A 15,748-nucleotide genomic window follows, 5' to 3' on the forward strand; every position below is an offset into this window, starting at 1 on the left:
AGACCTCCTCTGGCACAACTTGAGGCCATTTCCTTTTGGCCTATCTCTGGTTGTCTGGGAGAAGAGGCCAACACCCACCTGAATCAGCAGGTGAATTCACCCACCTGGCTCTAACCTCTTGTCAGGGAGCTGTAGAGTCAGAAGGTCCCTCCTGAGCCCCTCAGCTGCATCAGACCTGTGCTCCAGACCCTTCTGAGAGAGATTAAAACAGTTAATGGCTCAAACTTCGTTAAAATCACCCAAGGGTTTTGCCCGTTGCAGAAAACTGCAAAGTAACTGCACCAAAGCCCACCCCACTCCCCATAACAGGACTCCTGGCAGGAATTTGAGATAAGATAAAGGTGGCACTATTGGCCAGTTATCTCAGATCTAAGGAGAAGTTAACAAGGCTAGGGGAAATTGTATCCACAAAGAAAGCCCAACCCAGCAGCTGTGCTGATCAGCTCTGGCTGGGTTCAGCAGGGGTGCACAGCCCAGACTCATCTGCTGTGGCCAGGTTTGCACATTGTTAACCCCAGGAGTTTTTGGATGTGATTTCCAAACATGAGGTACAGAGGGCTGAACACTCATCCCCTGGCTACAAGCCAGGTAAGAAGCAGACCCTGCAGAGCCCTCCCTTACACAAACTGGCTCTGGTGTAAAACACACCACAGGTCACATTCACATGACAGGCAGTCTTGGAAGGGATCACAAGACCTCAGAGACCCCCAAAGTGCCCCAGACTCACTTCTGAAGACTGCACAGGATGGACAATGTTGCACCAGAACCAGTCTGTTGTAAAGACACTGCAGAACTGCCCCCAGCAGGAAGGTGTGTGGCATTCCAATCTATACCTGCATGTTTATTAATAACCCCTGAACTCTGCTCCATGGAACCCCCACCACCAAGGAGACCAGAAGAGAATCACTGGGACACCACAGGATCCACAGGGTGAACAGCTTTCTAATCTGTCACTCTCATTCTCTCACTCCACACTTCTCCTTTTCCTGTTTATTTCTCTCTCTCTACCTTATACTTGCAGTTAAATAAAATCCATACTGTTGGCTTCAGCATGGGGTCTGGTTTGCATCTTAATTCAGGTAGGATTGGATAACACCCTGTCCAGGTCCACTGGCCATCTCTGGACACCTTCAGCACCTCAGCATCCTTTTTGTACTGAAGGGCCCAGAGCTGGATGCAGGATTTGTGGCCTCAGGGGTGCCCAGCACAGCCACACCATTTCTGGTGGAGCTGTAAACCCCTGAGGGCTGTGCTGTGCCTGCCTTCAGCAAGAGCAGCTGCACAAACACATCACTGTGCATGCCAGCTCTGCTCAGCAGCTTAACACCACTCTCCTGGCCCCTAGGGAACCGTGGAAGTATCAGGTGAGAAAGCAAAGCAGGAGAGGAAGGTGCCCCAGGAGAGTACAAGCTGAGTTTGAGGCACCTCAGTTCTTGCTGAGCTCGGCTTTATGGCACCTGTTTCCATTTCCCTAAATTAGCTTTAAGCATGTTTTGGAGGCATTCCATTCCTGTCCTTTATGCTTTGACTCTCCGAGTCCAAAATTACAAATTTTGTAATTCCCTTTAATTTTATGATGAAAAAACATGAGGGAAAGCTCAGTACATTTAACAACATCCCTGCTCACCTTTGTACAGAGAGGTATTTCCAACATAGCTACTTTTCAATGTGAAACATTCTTCCAATTCACTGTGTAAAACAACCAGTCAAGCTACTTCTCTTCATTTCAAAAATAATTTTAGCACATGTCCCAGCTTTTGAAAAAAAAAGTAAGGTTTCTGCAGCTATGGAGTCAAATAAATTTCATCTGTTAGCAATAAAAAAAAATATTTTACAGATAGTTTGGGCATGACACAGCACACACTGCGCAGTCAAGTTCTTTTTACAACAAGAAACTTACACATTTTTTACAGACATTTTAGCTGTAAGAGCTCATTCTATTACAAAAACCCAACAGCTGTGATGTCACTAAACATTTTAAGTGAAAATAAAGCACATGGCACATTGTATAAAAGATCTAAACATTTGTAACCATTTACATTTCCAGATGGAACTGCAGAAGGGATTACTGGCTGATAAACCCTGATGGGGATGAAGGGTAAGTCTTGCAGCCTGACCTGTGCCATTGTCTAAATATATTCTAGCTGGGTTTCAAGAATTTTTCCTGCCTTATCCCAAAGCCAGAGATACTAAATATCTCACCAGAGATGGCTTAAATAAAATACAAGTAGTTACATTGCATGGGAAAATGCATAAACTTGGTGAAATAGAGAACAGGCTGCTCCCAAAAAGCAGTCACTGACCAAGAATGTTAAGGAGAAATAAATCCCTTTTAGCAGGGTAAAAACACAAACTCTTCCAGCCTCTCTTTGTCTGGTCACTCAGAACCCAGTCAGGCTGGTGAACAACCAGTTGTAAATCACCATTTTTTTGTGTTGTTCAGCTCAGTACCAGACTCCTGAGTCTCAGATTTTCTCTCTCAAAAGGGGAATCACTAAAGTGCTCCAGGACCCACTCGTGAGAGGCCGCAGTGCCCTGTGCAGCTGCAGCACACCTGGGCTGCCCCTCGAGCTCCTGTTGTGCCACAGCTGGCATTGCTCAGGTGAGCTGCATGGCAATGTCTCCCAGGACACTGGCAGCAGTGCAGCAGTGCCAGTCCCACAGACACGGAAGCAGCAGCTGCAGGAGGGCGCCGAGCTCAGCGCCGGCGGAAGGCGCGGGAGATCCTCCAGGCGTTGGGCTCCTCGTAGCGGTTGTAGAGGGGCTCCAGCCTCTGCTGCTTCTTCTGCTTGCTCAGCTTGGTTGGGTCAGAGACCTTGAAGAAAGCTGGGGCAAACTCCACCAGCCAGCGAGGATCGATGGTTGTCACCTCCCGCATGTACTCCTTGGTGGTCAGCACCAGCTCGTGATACACCACCCTGGGAAAAGGAAATTCTGGAAATCAGGTTTTTTTCCAACAAGAAGCAACAAGGCAAAGACTGAAAGAGCTAAGCTTGCTCCTTTTAAGCTCCAGAAGAACCATCCAGAAGAGCTCACTCTGGATAAGGGACTGAGCAAGCCCACTGCTTGAGAACTGCTTTTGTTGAAGTCTCCCTTCCAAACTACCTCTGTTCACTAGGAGGATCTGAAATTACAGCTGATAAATAATCTGAAATTATTTATTTTCCCCCTCCTACTTCACAGCTACTCTTCAGCACACAATTCCTTCATCCCATTTCAAACAATGCTCTCTCCCTCTTCAACACCCAGGGTTTTAAACCCCCTTCCACAATAAAGAAGCCTGGTTACAACATCAGGCCTGGCCTTGGCTCCAAAAGTCAGTCTCATCTCTGCACAGGCACTAAGATCAGCAGCAGAAAGAGACAAAAGTAGACTTGAAACTTTTCTCATTCAATGCAGCAGCCTCTGCCCAGACCTCCACAAACAGCACACACCATGACTTTCCCTGTTATAGTCTGAAGAGAAACAAGAAATCCCATGCTGTTGCATTCCTTACCATTCAGGCTGCCTGTTGAAGAGAGCACTGGATGGGTGGATGTAGACAACCTGCTGGTCAATGAGTGTCCTGTACCCTTCCTGGGGATCCTTCTTGGCTGCATTTCTGAAGAAGCCACTGCAAATGGCCTTCTGGACCCGAACTGTGGCCTTCCCACAGGACACCACATCCAGCTTATGCCTGCCAGACAAGAGACAGAAAAGATTAGAGCTCTCCAGATTTGGATGCAGCTACCAAGATGAGTTTAGCAAATTTTCTTTAGCTATTACAATGAAAACCAAGACACAGAGTCAGTACTTGTCCTCCTTGTGCTCACCTGTCCATGATGCCCAACATCTGCTTGCGAATGTCCTGAGCCCGGCGTAAGGACCGGGCCTGGATGAAATTTTCATAGCACCAGGGATTTGAAAACTTATTGTTCTTCCAAGAATTGTACACGGCCAGCAGCGTGAGGTGGTCACCTTCTGTTTGATGGAACTTGGCTTTCTTTTGATCAGCAAGTGCTTGTTTATCCTAACACATGAAACACACATCAATCAGATATTTACATCACAGAGAAAATCCCTGGACAATATGAATTACACAGGCTCCTTGTCATTCATATCATGACATTTTAAACCTATCATGGAACAGATGATACAGGATTAAGACAACACAGAATGTTTTTTCAATTTCAGTCCCTGTTTTTGAAAGAAAACAAAGTAAATGGCCCACTTATACTGCAGGAAGCATATGCCCACACTGCACTAACTGGTTTTCTTACTGCTCTACAAATTACTTCAGTTATTCATCAAGAAATGTGCTGAAGCAGGAGGTTTGAGCCTGGTGATCCACACACCTCTCCTATCTGCACATAAAACATCAATCAAATACTGCAGTTACATAGATCAAAACTGAAGTTAACTACCCTGAAGAAGTAGTGGATCCAAGACAAACCTGATCCCACCACAGCAGAGCCTGTTACCTACTGACTTAAAAGGAAGCAGCACAGGATAGAAGTGCCATGAAGAAATACTTTCTGTGTATCTGAAAATGCAAAGGCAGTCTGAACTCCAGAGCTGGGACCGACTTGGTTTAGGCTTTATGTGTTTGTTGGGAAATGCAAAAGCAATTTTAAGACTTTTCACTTCTGCCTTCCCATCTGCAAAGGAACTACCAACAGCACAGCTACAGACCCTTAAGTGAAAAGGAACATTTGCACAGGCAAATGTTCTGACCAAATTACAAGTTTCTTTTTGGAAATATGCTCACCCTTAACCCTGAAGCATTCATACCAAACCCACCCAGACTGCAACACTGCTGCCTCTGGCTCAGCTCCTCACCTTTGGCCTGTAGAACACATTCTGCACAGACAGCATGGAGACAATTGTCAGCATCTCCTCGCTGCATCCCAGATGCACTGACATGATCAACATCTTACACAGCATAGGCTCCAGGGGGAATTCTGCCATCTGCAAGAAACATGTTCCAAGGCATTCTGTGAAAAATCTTCAGTCTTCTCAGAGCAAGAGAAAGCAATGCCTTTTCTCACATATTTACTTTGCAAAGAGGTGGGCTTGACCCAGAACAACTTCGCTCAACACAAAGCAAATTATTTGTCTGTATTCATTATCACAAGACTATCCCAATACTTACAGGAAGTTTTTAAGACATTAATAAATGTAAAGGAGAAACATTAGTTGCTCCTTTAAAAGCAGAAGGTACTTTTAAGAAGCAGAAGGTACTTTTAAAAAGCAGAAGGTACCTTAAAAAGCAGAAGATGCAGCAGAACTCTGATAAATTAAAAGCTACCAAAAAACCACAAGAGAATGACAGCAAAAGAAAACCAACAATGCTAAGCAAGGCCTGCCATGACTGCTCTCATGTCATCCCCTGAATGTTGGCCATCCAGGCAGTGTAAGAGGTATTTTGTTCTGCCTACCCTGCGTCCAAGTCGAGTGAGCAGCCCCTCATCATCCAGAGCTCCCAGGGTGTAGAGCTGCTCCATGGCAGTAATGAGAGTTTCCATGGGGGGAGCATCCATGAAGTCAAAGGACAGCAAATCATTGATGCCCATAGCCTGGGAGGGATTGGAGAAAAGGCAAGTTAAAACACTCAGAAGGAAGGCAACAAACCCCAGCCAGAGCTATAACACCAAACAGTGAGGCACTACAAAGTTTTAGGCAAGCCTAGCCTCATGTCCTGATCCTGACTGCAGGTGCAGCCATGAATACACAGCTGCACTTCAAATAATGAGCACTGGCCCATGGCATTCCTGCCCTACTCAGCTCTCTGGTCTGTTCTTTTGGTACTGCTCCACACAGCCCTCAAGCAAGATGATTCAGTTGAGGAGAAACATAAGCTAAATGCTGCTTTTGGGACTTGTGTCTTGTAATGCACTGTGGCCTGACAGCTCCACAGGACTAAGTGTGCTCCCAGAAAGGGGAATGGCAGCAGCTTTCCCAGCTGTGACTGGGTTAATCCTGGTCACAGACTTCCAGAGGGATGGTACACACTTAGACATGCCCAGGTTTGTAGCTCTAAACCCACTCTAAAACAATTTATCTCATCTGTTAACAATGTAAATGTACCCTACATAGGAAATACTACTGCTTGAGATTTCTGTTTCTCCTACCTCCTGTAACTAATTGTTCTGTGCAGCTGAAACTCATCATTTAGCTGGATATCCAACAGAACAGCCCTCAACAGAAAAACACAGGAGCAAGCCCAGTGCCTGAGAATTGCTTTTGTTGAAGTCTCCCTTCCAAACTACCTCTGTTCACTAGAAGGATCTGAAATTACAGCATTGCTTCCTGAGACTCAAAGGCAAAGACTCATTTGTTCAAACACTTAGCAGGCTGGCTTGCTACAAGCTGGTGAAATACCCACCTTCAGGGAGAGCACTGTACTGGCCAGATTGGTTCTCTGGATTTCAGGCACGTTGGTGGTCAGCATCTCATCTCTGTATGCACGTTCTGTGTACAACCTGTAGCATTTTCCTGGGCCTGTTCTGCCAGCCCTGCCTGCACGCTGCTTGGCTTGAGCCTGAAGAGAACAAGGCACCTCAGTGAACAGGTCCAAAAAACCAGGTGAAAACAAGTAAAATAAAATGGTTGTTCACAATTTTACTTGTATTGATAGAAAGGCTTTCAATAAAACACAGGGAAGTATGTGTTCTGTAGGCATAGCCTCAAGGAGCTATCAGAAATGTGGGTTTATCACAGACTCATTTTGCCCACTCATGCTTGGATGCCACACTGGCAAGACAAACCACACTCATGGGGGAGAGTCAAACACAGAAAACCTACCTGGGAAATTGGTGTCACCACGAGCTGGTCAATTCCAGTCTTGGAGTTATAAACTTTCTGCTTCACAAAGCCAGGATCAACCACATAATATATTCCATCAATGGTCAAAGATGTCTCTGCAATGTTGGTGGCAATGACAACCTGCAAATCACAGTTTGAGTCAGCACCAGTTCTGTGTCAGGCTGCCAAGCCAACCCCACCACTCAACCTCATCCACTGACATGAGGGGCTTGTTATAAATGCAACCACTGTCACTTAATGTTGAAAGGAGAAATGTGTTCACAGAGAACAGAAGATGTTATCTACAGAGATGGACAGGTTTTAAGTATCTACTTTTGTTTAAAGTTTGGGCAAAAGGGGGAAAGAGTGTGATAAAATTCACAATTCAAAGCAAGAGAAAGCTTGGAAGCAGACTGCACTGACTTCAGGGAGATTTTTTTACCTATCACTCAGACACAGCCTGTATTCAGAGAAAAATCTTCCTGAGAATGTATCTCTAGATATTCACTAGCTGCTTGGCAGGAAATTTACCTCCACCCAAGAGGAACTGCATGTAGATTTTAGATTTTTAGATTAACTGACGTTAGTATCCTTTAAAGACAGCATTAAATAACACACCAAGAACATTCCACACAGAGGCTTGCCACACCAGATGTTTTTACATGCGTTCAAAGGTTTAGATAACTTGAGATGTATACAACCAAAAATATGCTCTAAGCTGTAAAACATCTTTCCCCCAAAAACTGTATCCTTTCAGCACTGTAATACACCCCACTAATAAAATGTATCAGCAGAAGATGAAAGGGCACATAGATGAAATTACCTTTCTGCTCCCTGGTGGGGCTGGGTCAAAGATCCTGGTCTGCATTTCACTGGGCAAAGCTGAATATACTGGTAGGATAATCAGCTCTGGAACATCAGGTCCTAGAGATTTCATCCTCTCATAGAGGATTTCACAGGCAGTGTCAATCTCTTCCTGGCCAGTTAGAAAGACCAAAATGTCACCTACACAGGAAGTAAATTAAAACATCCACAGAATCAATTCTGTTCATTACAACTCCTGCATTACCATATTTTCATTCCTCATGTTTTCCATTGATGACGATCCCCAACTTCTGCTAGCAACTCTTAGCCAAAGGCAACAGACTTCAGTCTTTCACCCAACTTTTTCAGCATTTTACTTACTGTATTTGCAAACAAGAAAGAACAGTTCTGACAGCATTTTGCTCACATTACTAACATGATCCATGACTTATACAAAGACCTTGCTCAGAGGTCTTTAAATCACCAATAACCCAAAACCATTCTCTACTCACCTGGTGGCTCTGTTAAATGGATCTGCATTACTGTAATCAGACTAGCATCCAAATAATCTGTCTCTGGCTCTTTTGTGTACAGAATTTCTACTGGGTATGTTCTGCCAGGAATTGTGAAGATTGGTGCCTCATAGAAATACTGAGAGAATTTCACAGCATCCAGAGTTGCTGATGTCACTATCAGCTTCATGTCCTGCCGTTTCTGCACTGTCTGCAGGAGGACAAAGTTCTCAAGTTATTTATTGCCTTTGGAACTATTTAAATATGGCACTTGACTGAAATCAGACAAATACAACCAGTAATAAAAGGTGTTTTAATATCTGAGTAGAGGGGCAGCTCATCCCAGCACCCAGAATTCCAGAAAATTGACCACTGAGGTCCCATTTGAAGCCTCCCTCAGCAACATTATCACCAGAAAGCTTTTGGTGAGCAGGATGAGCAAAGCAAGAACTCTCCCCTGTTCATCCACCATTATGAACATCCAGATGGCAAATTCTCATTGTTCCTGCTGCATTTTGCTTGCTCTGCCTTCACACAGAGGCCCATTTCACCAAGATTCAAACTATAAACTCTTAAGAGCATTTGAAGCACACGTATGAATCTAACTCATGTGACTTCACCTTTGCCTGTGCTCTCCTAACCACACTGAAAGCAGTAAAAATCCAGTGCTCCATTACCTTCTTCAGGAGCCCAAAGAGCACATCTGTGTGTATGGTTCTCTCATGGGCCTCATCCAGCATGATGATGGCATACTGGGTGAGATCTGGGTCTATCAGGCACTCTCTCAGTAACATCCCATCTGTCATGTATTTGATGACAGTCTCAGGGCTGGTGCAGTCTTCAAACCGAATGGTGTAGCCAACCTGGAGGGAAGAGTTGCACAGAAACAGAAGTTACACAATGATCAGCCTCATTAACTCCCAGTTTGATTATTCCACAAACTCACTTTGTGGCATACAAGGCAATAGACAAATGGACACAAAAGACAACTAGCTCCAACACTGATTTTTCCTACTTTTCATGCTTATTTTGGCATGTTCTTCAACATGGAAATTCACCTCTTGTCCCAAGCAGCAACCAAATTCCTCTGACACCCTCTTGGCAACAGACATTGCAGCCACTCTGCGAGGCTGAGTACATCCAATCTTCCCTCTTGAGGTATATCCTGCCTCAGCCAGGTACTGGGTAATCTGGGTTGTTTTCCCAGATCCTGTCTCTCCAATAACAATCAGAATCTGGTTGTCATGCACAGCCTAGAAAAGGTGAAAAAACATACACTTGTTAATTTTTTTTTTAAAAATCAAAACAAACCAAACAAAATTAGCATGGGCTACCTGGGACTAGATTAAACAGCTCTTTGTTTTTGCTTCAATTGACCAAAAATCATGTAAGTATTCCTACTGATCAAGTCAGCAACCTGTTTAACTGCTCAGCTGACTTACTTACACGATCTTAGAATCAATTTTGACTTACATCAATAAATATCTGGAACTTCATTAAATATATAGATATATATAATACTTTAAAATACATATTGTGAACTGAAGTTCTGCATTTAAAATGATCAGCTGGCTGTTCACCTGTCAAAAAGCTAAACCAAAAGTATTTATTTTAAATTACTGCTTGCTTAAACCAGAACACCTTTTCATGAGTCTTACCTGTATCAGCTGCTCCTTCAGTCTGAAGATTGGGAGACTCTCTCTCTGCTCAATGATGGAAAGCTGGGTCTTCTTCCCATAAGAAGCTTTGTTGCCACCAAATGCATGTTTCTTCCACTCTGGGATATCATTTGGCATCATCCCAATACCTCTCATGTTTGCTGCTATTTGTCTTCCATCCACTAGAAAAGAAACAATTTCATCATTTACACATCCAGATTCACACAGCACAGACCCTGATGATCCTGCTCCAAGTGCAGGATCTATTCTGTGTTTTTTAATGTTTTTTAAGTTTCCAAGTGGATACCCCCACTATTACAGGAAATACCTGTACATTTCCCCCGACATTCCTATTTCCATTTCAATGGAAAAGCATTTCTGCTTGGACTCACTTATAAAGTGTGGCAGACAAACACAATATCAAGACATCTCTCCTGGGTTGCTCAAACAGCACAAAAAAGGCACAGCTGACCTGTGCTCAGACATACCATCAGGGAGAGGATCCACCCAGTGTGTGTTGAGGCCCATGGGGATGGAATCCATCTCTGCTTCTCTCTGGGCTTGTTTAAGTTCTCGTCTCTCTTTAGCTAAAGCACTTTGCATCATGGCAGCCTGGGACAGGGAACCATCTGGATTCTGGAGAGCAAGAAGAAAAGGCTTCAAGCACTACCATTCCTTCACCTTCAATATATCTTTTCGTTAGAAGTATCTTCTAAAAATGCTTTAAAAATGTTAAATTTTGTTTATTAGATTTCCAGGATATTTCCATCACACTAGACTCATGAACTTTGACAGTGATAACTAATACGGAGCATCCTCACACTGCCCAGTCAGAAGGATTATAGGCACAACCAATAAAAAGTAATTCTTTACTACCTTCTACTTTCAAAAGGTAAGAAAAAGCAGAACAGAGAAATTTTGTTCTAACACACCTTTGTAAAATGGCATTTCAGTTCCATTATTCCATTTCATAGTCACCAGTTAAGTTAGAAACAGCTTTATTTGGAAGTTCAGTGGTTATGTTTTTCAGGACTCAGTAATGTGCAGGTGGGAAACTGGTTATTAAATTCCTAAAAACTTGTATAATTTAATCAAGAACACTGGTTTTAGTCCTGCAAATCTCTTACCTTTACTATTTTAATGGGACTCATATCCATGCTCTGTTTAGTGTGACCTCGAAGAAATGGTGGCTCTTCTTCAACTAGCTCAATCTCAAGATCCTCATCTAAAATTCACAAGTGACATTTGTTACAGAAAAATTAAACAACTTTTGGATACATAAAAGTGCCTCTTCAAATAATGCTTCCTGTGTATTCTTAAAGATATTCTTAAAATGCCTTATAACAATGAAGAACTCCTTAGAACATTAAAGATATTCTTAAAACTCCTTAGGAGTTTTAAAAGTGAAAACACTGCAAATAAAAATGCACAGACAGGGCACATCCAAATGCCACTAATAATACAGCCAGAGGAACCTTAGTTCCAAATACACAAGATGACAGCAAATTGTAAGATGCTTTATAGTTACGTCTATCATCAATATATTTTGGAATCAAAATACATCCAGAAAGACAATGAATTTACAACAATTAAGACTGCTGGGAAATACTACCTTCTTCATCATCAACTTTAGGAAGAATCCCAGTCTCCTCATCAAAGTCAGGAAACTCTTCCTTGGAAAGCACATTAGCTGCAATCATCTGGGAACAGAATGAATACACCATGAGTATGTCCCCATGAACAAACACCACTCATGCCTATGAGTCAGTTCTAACCCCATTCCTGCAAAACAGGAACAAAGGAATGGTCCTGCATCCTGTATCCTCTCCCCAGCTCACCCAGCCTCTGACCAAACAGTCCTGTTACTCCAAACAGCTCGAGATCAGAAGCCAGCAATTCCGAGTTAATTACACAATCAATTAATCCAGGAGCTGTATTCTAGCTCATTAAACTCCCTAGCACCTTTATCACCTGTACCCCACTCCCGAGTGTGGCACTGACCTGTTTGATCTCCCACTTCTCCGGGTCTGAAATGCGCGTGAGGCGTTTCCGCTCCAGGCTGTCGTCCTCCACCTCGGGGGCGCTCACCAGGGACAGGTGGCTGGGTCTGTCTGGGTTCCTCATGGAGCTCTCCTCGTTGGGCTCTCCAACCAGGTTCCTCCTACGGTTTGGGTTCAGGTCTTCCCCAGTGTCTTGATCAACATCCTGTACCAGATGGATTGGTTAATCAATCAGCTCTACACTTCTCATCTATTAACTCTGCCAGTAACAGCCCATCCACAGAAAATGCTGTTTTGTAGGATTTTTGGTTTTTTCAGCTGGTACTGCCAGGTAAGAACACCCTCAGGCATGGAACACTCTCTATCTTGGCAATAGTAGTGATTTAGTTTAAAATTAAAAGCTTCTCTCCTACTGAAAAAGGAAGACAAACAGCAACAGCTTGAGGTTTGCCTTTCCTCTTTGATACCATGTCAAGCCAAGAAATTGTTAGGAACACTACATCAAAACTAGAGAGAACGTGTAAAAATAATAGGCCACTTAAACACAGAATGGTAACTCAGTTTTTAACTCCCAACTGAATGGTTATGTATTAGTTTCCATCAAGATGAGTGAAAAATAGCTAGAAGAGGCATCATTTTAAGAATTTTAGCACCTCTGTACCTTCATGCTCAGGCTGGTTTTGGATCCAGTAAAAGATAACACTTTGACTTTCACTCTTTGTCCTTTGCTCACAACATCAGCAACATTGGCAACCCGTCCTTCTCTCCGCAGCTCTGAGATGTGGACCAAGCCTTCCCAGCGTTTCCTGGGAGTGAAACAGAGGGCACATTATTACTCTGACAGCCCTTCAGATCACTCAGAATCTATATTAAAATATGTTGCTGTCAACAGATGGTGTATGTCCACAAACTGATTTTTTATAATGAGAATTTTCTAACTCTCTGCTGTCAAACCTATTTTCTGAAACAGCCCTTCAAAGCCCAGAATACCTGCTGGTAGCTTCATCACATCTTTAAGGTACCAGCAGAAAAGAGAACTGAGATGAAACAGTACCAGATCTATAGGAAACATCAAAGGGTACCTTAGTCCTTCCAGCTGCACAAAGCACCCAAACTGCATTATGCTCGTGACTTTGCCGTTGTAGATGTCCCCGATGGAAGGCTCCTCAGCTGGTGGTCGGTCTATGTGCTTGTCTCTCCACCTCTCATGGCTCTTCTCAAGGTATTTCTCCCGATCCCTGCGCTCCTTACTGGGACTCCAACTTCTGCTCCTCGACCGGTATCTGGATTTTCCCCTGTTCCTGTCCCAAGTCCTGGAACGGGACCTGGAGCGAGATCTGTGCCTTCGCTTCCTGTCCCTGCTCCGGCTCCGGCTCCGGCTCCTCTTCCTCTTCTTCACCCTAAAATAAAACAAAATCTCATCTTTGCAGTGGATTTCCACCTCAGGCAACGGGAGCAGCCAAGACCTTCCCCCCAGACACACCAGGACCTACCGATGGTCGCTGCCCCTCTGCTTGCCCTGTTTGTCTGCACTGGGCATCAGAGCCTCGAGCTCCTTCAGGGCATCAGCTGCCACCTTCACATCATCTTCATCCAGCATATTCTGCAAGGACAGAAAACTGTTGCCCCTTTCTGCAAAAGGGCTGATAGAAAGCTTGTCACAAAGAATTAATCTACAGAATTATCATCATACATGTATCTATTTAGAAACAATGCAAGACTAAAAAAAATCAGGCTCAATATGTGATAAAGAAAAAAAGTAATAAAGCACTCTCCCTATCTGGCCACAATATTGTGAAAATTCTGCTTTTATACAATAGAAAGTTCCATCTCAATGCCCCAAATTATTACAGAAATACAAAATGCAAGTCCCTCATAGCATCTGAATATACAACATTTTTAATTAGTTTGTAACATAACATTACTTTGAACGTTATGTAAGGAAGGCCAGGCTACAAATTTCATGTCACAAGAGTCTCATCTTCCACATATTCTGCAAAACAGTATCAACATGGCAACTGCTAACAGTTATTCTTTGCAGCAATGTGCAGTAACACCAGCCTTCTACCCCTTCCACGTTTCTTTTCTCAAAATTCACATTTATCCGTGCTTTAGACAGAGAAAAAAAGTTGAAACTAACGGGAAAAAAAAAATTCATACAGTAACAAAGGAAATCTGAAACCTTACCCTGATGTTGGGATTGTCTGGCCTGCAAAGGGCTGGATACAATTCCCTCAGCTTTTCTTTCTCTGATTTGGGTTTGACAACTGCCTCTGATTTTGAGATTAAAAAAGAAAAAAAAAAGCATAATGAAATACAAAACTCAGAACTGCTACAACAATTCACTCTTGATTTTTCTACAATTAAATATAAAATTTAATTTTCATCTGAATACAAAGGCTGATACAGCTTTTACAGAGATTCAACTCAAGGAATATTGTGTTACCCCCCCCTTCAAACAAAATTCTGATTATTAGTGAGTATTTGAAAGACAGAACACTCTGAACAGCACATTCAGAGTAACAACAGCAGGATGTAACAGGATTTGCCTTAGAAGACTAAAGCAGAAAACAGAAACTCACCCAAGAGTGAGCACTGGCCCCACGTACCTTTGCTCGTGGATGGTTTTGGTGGAGGCCGCATTGTCTGTATGAGACGCAGCAGGTTACTGATGAGGGAATCCTGAAAAAAATCAATGAAACACTTCAGGAAATGACAGCAACACTTTCACCATTAAAATGCACAAGTGAGGGTTTACTCGCAGGACAAAAAAATGCTCAATTCTGAAGATGCAGGTTGATTTTTAGAAACTATCATATCACTGGGCTTTGTGTATGCCCTAAAAAGAACCCAAAAGTAATTATGATAATTTCATCTAAGTGACTTTTCTGCTAATCATTTTAATCACCTATTTAATTCAACTAGAGTAATTCCTGAGCAATCGATAAACACAGCATATAAGCATCGTAAGAAGACTTATCACAACATTTGCCTTCATGAAAAGTTGTTTCTTCTATATTTTATATATGCTCAACAGAACAATAAGCAGTTTGAGTCCTCTGGAAGATGCTTTTCAAAGACCAAAAATTTTTAAAAATATGAGGATGGGAAGGCAGGGGAGACAAGAATGTCAGAAGCTAATTAGTATGTAGTTTTCCGATTAAAGAAAACCAATAATAACTCCTCACAGCTTTTCTATTTTTAAAATACAAAGCTCTATAAAATACAGTGCAAGAATAATACATAAACAACGTTCATGTGTCACTTACAGTGAACTCAGCCCCATTCTTCAGAAGAATCGCCTTAAATGTGTCAAACGTGGTGTTTTTCTCGGCAAGACTTATCACAAACTCGGCTGTGAGGAAAAAGCACAAAGTAAATCGAAACAAGAAAGTAAAAAGCAGCGTAAGGAGAGCACGAGGGGACAGAAGCTCAGCCAGGCCCCGGGGGCTGCTGCAGGCCCGGGGAGCTTCCCCTCAGCCCTCCCCGGACCGAAGCCTTCCCTCAGGCTCACAAGTTGTTTTTTGAAGAAAAATAATGGTTTTTTTAACGCCAAAAGTCGAAAAGCACCTTCACAAAACACATCCGGCCCCACAAAAAGGGCTACTACGGCCCTCAGCAAGCTGCCCCGTCCGGGAAGGCGATGCTCAGCGGCCGCCGCGCCCGGAGCGCCCCGGCGGTGCCCGAAGGCCGCGCCCGCCCCGCTTACCCAGGTCCTTGTCGTTGATGCCCAGGTGGTTGTCGAGCTCGGTGCACACTTTGGACACCAGCGACAGGTACTCGAGCTTGGCGAGCTCCTCGGCCGCCGCCAGCTCCGCCATGGCCGCGCGGCCGCGTCCGGGGCGCGGCGGAAACGGCGCCGTGAGGGGAGCGGGGCGGGCCCGGGACAGCGGGGAGGGACCGAGCCCTGCCGGGGGCGGGCAGCGCCAGCGGACGGCTGCGCACGGAGCCTTGACGGGTGCAAGGCTGGGCGAATCGGTGCCGCCGGGTG

At 43.8% G+C, this 15,748-nt stretch overlaps 1 protein-coding gene across 1 annotated transcript; it reads right to left on the reverse strand.

Moving 5' to 3' along the window:
* Nucleotides 1–975: 975 nt before the first annotated feature.
* DHX8 (DEAH-box helicase 8) lies at nt 976–15,626 on the reverse strand. Its single transcript, XM_064400146.1, has 23 exons — nt 15,467–15,626; nt 15,027–15,112; nt 14,367–14,439; nt 13,945–14,030; nt 13,251–13,360; nt 12,840–13,157; nt 12,419–12,563; nt 11,759–11,962; nt 11,370–11,457; nt 10,885–10,982; nt 10,246–10,393; nt 9,758–9,939; nt 9,158–9,352; nt 8,777–8,962; nt 8,100–8,310; nt 7,607–7,788; nt 6,784–6,924; nt 6,365–6,520; nt 5,418–5,555; nt 4,819–4,947; nt 3,813–4,009; nt 3,497–3,676; nt 976–2,918 (listed from the first exon to the last, which is right to left on the reverse strand). Exons 1-23 carry the CDS (start codon nt 15,576–15,578, stop codon nt 2,699–2,701), a joined length of 3,585 nt encoding a protein of 1,194 aa, XP_064256216.1. The 5' UTR covers nt 15,579–15,626; the 3' UTR covers nt 976–2,698.
* Nucleotides 15,627–15,748: the final 122 nt, after the last annotated feature.

This window comes from Passer domesticus, chromosome 27, assembly GCF_036417665.1.
Source record: "Passer domesticus isolate bPasDom1 chromosome 27, bPasDom1.hap1, whole genome shotgun sequence".
In the NCBI taxonomy this organism is placed as follows: Eukaryota; Metazoa; Chordata; class Aves; order Passeriformes; family Passeridae; genus Passer; species Passer domesticus.

Coding starts and splice junctions, on each gene's coding strand:
- DHX8 (XM_064400146.1), bottom strand. CDS start 15,578: ATGGCGGAGCTGGCGGCGGCCGAGGAGCTCGCCAAGCTCGAGTACCTG. Junction 13,361..13,944: donor CAGACAATCCCAACATCAGG/GTAAGGTTTCAG, acceptor CTGTCCTTGCAG/AATATGCTGGATGAAGATGA. Junction 8,963..9,157: donor GTTGCTGCTTGGGACAAGAG/GTGAATTTCCAT, acceptor TCTTCCCTCCAG/GTTGGCTACACCATTCGGTT.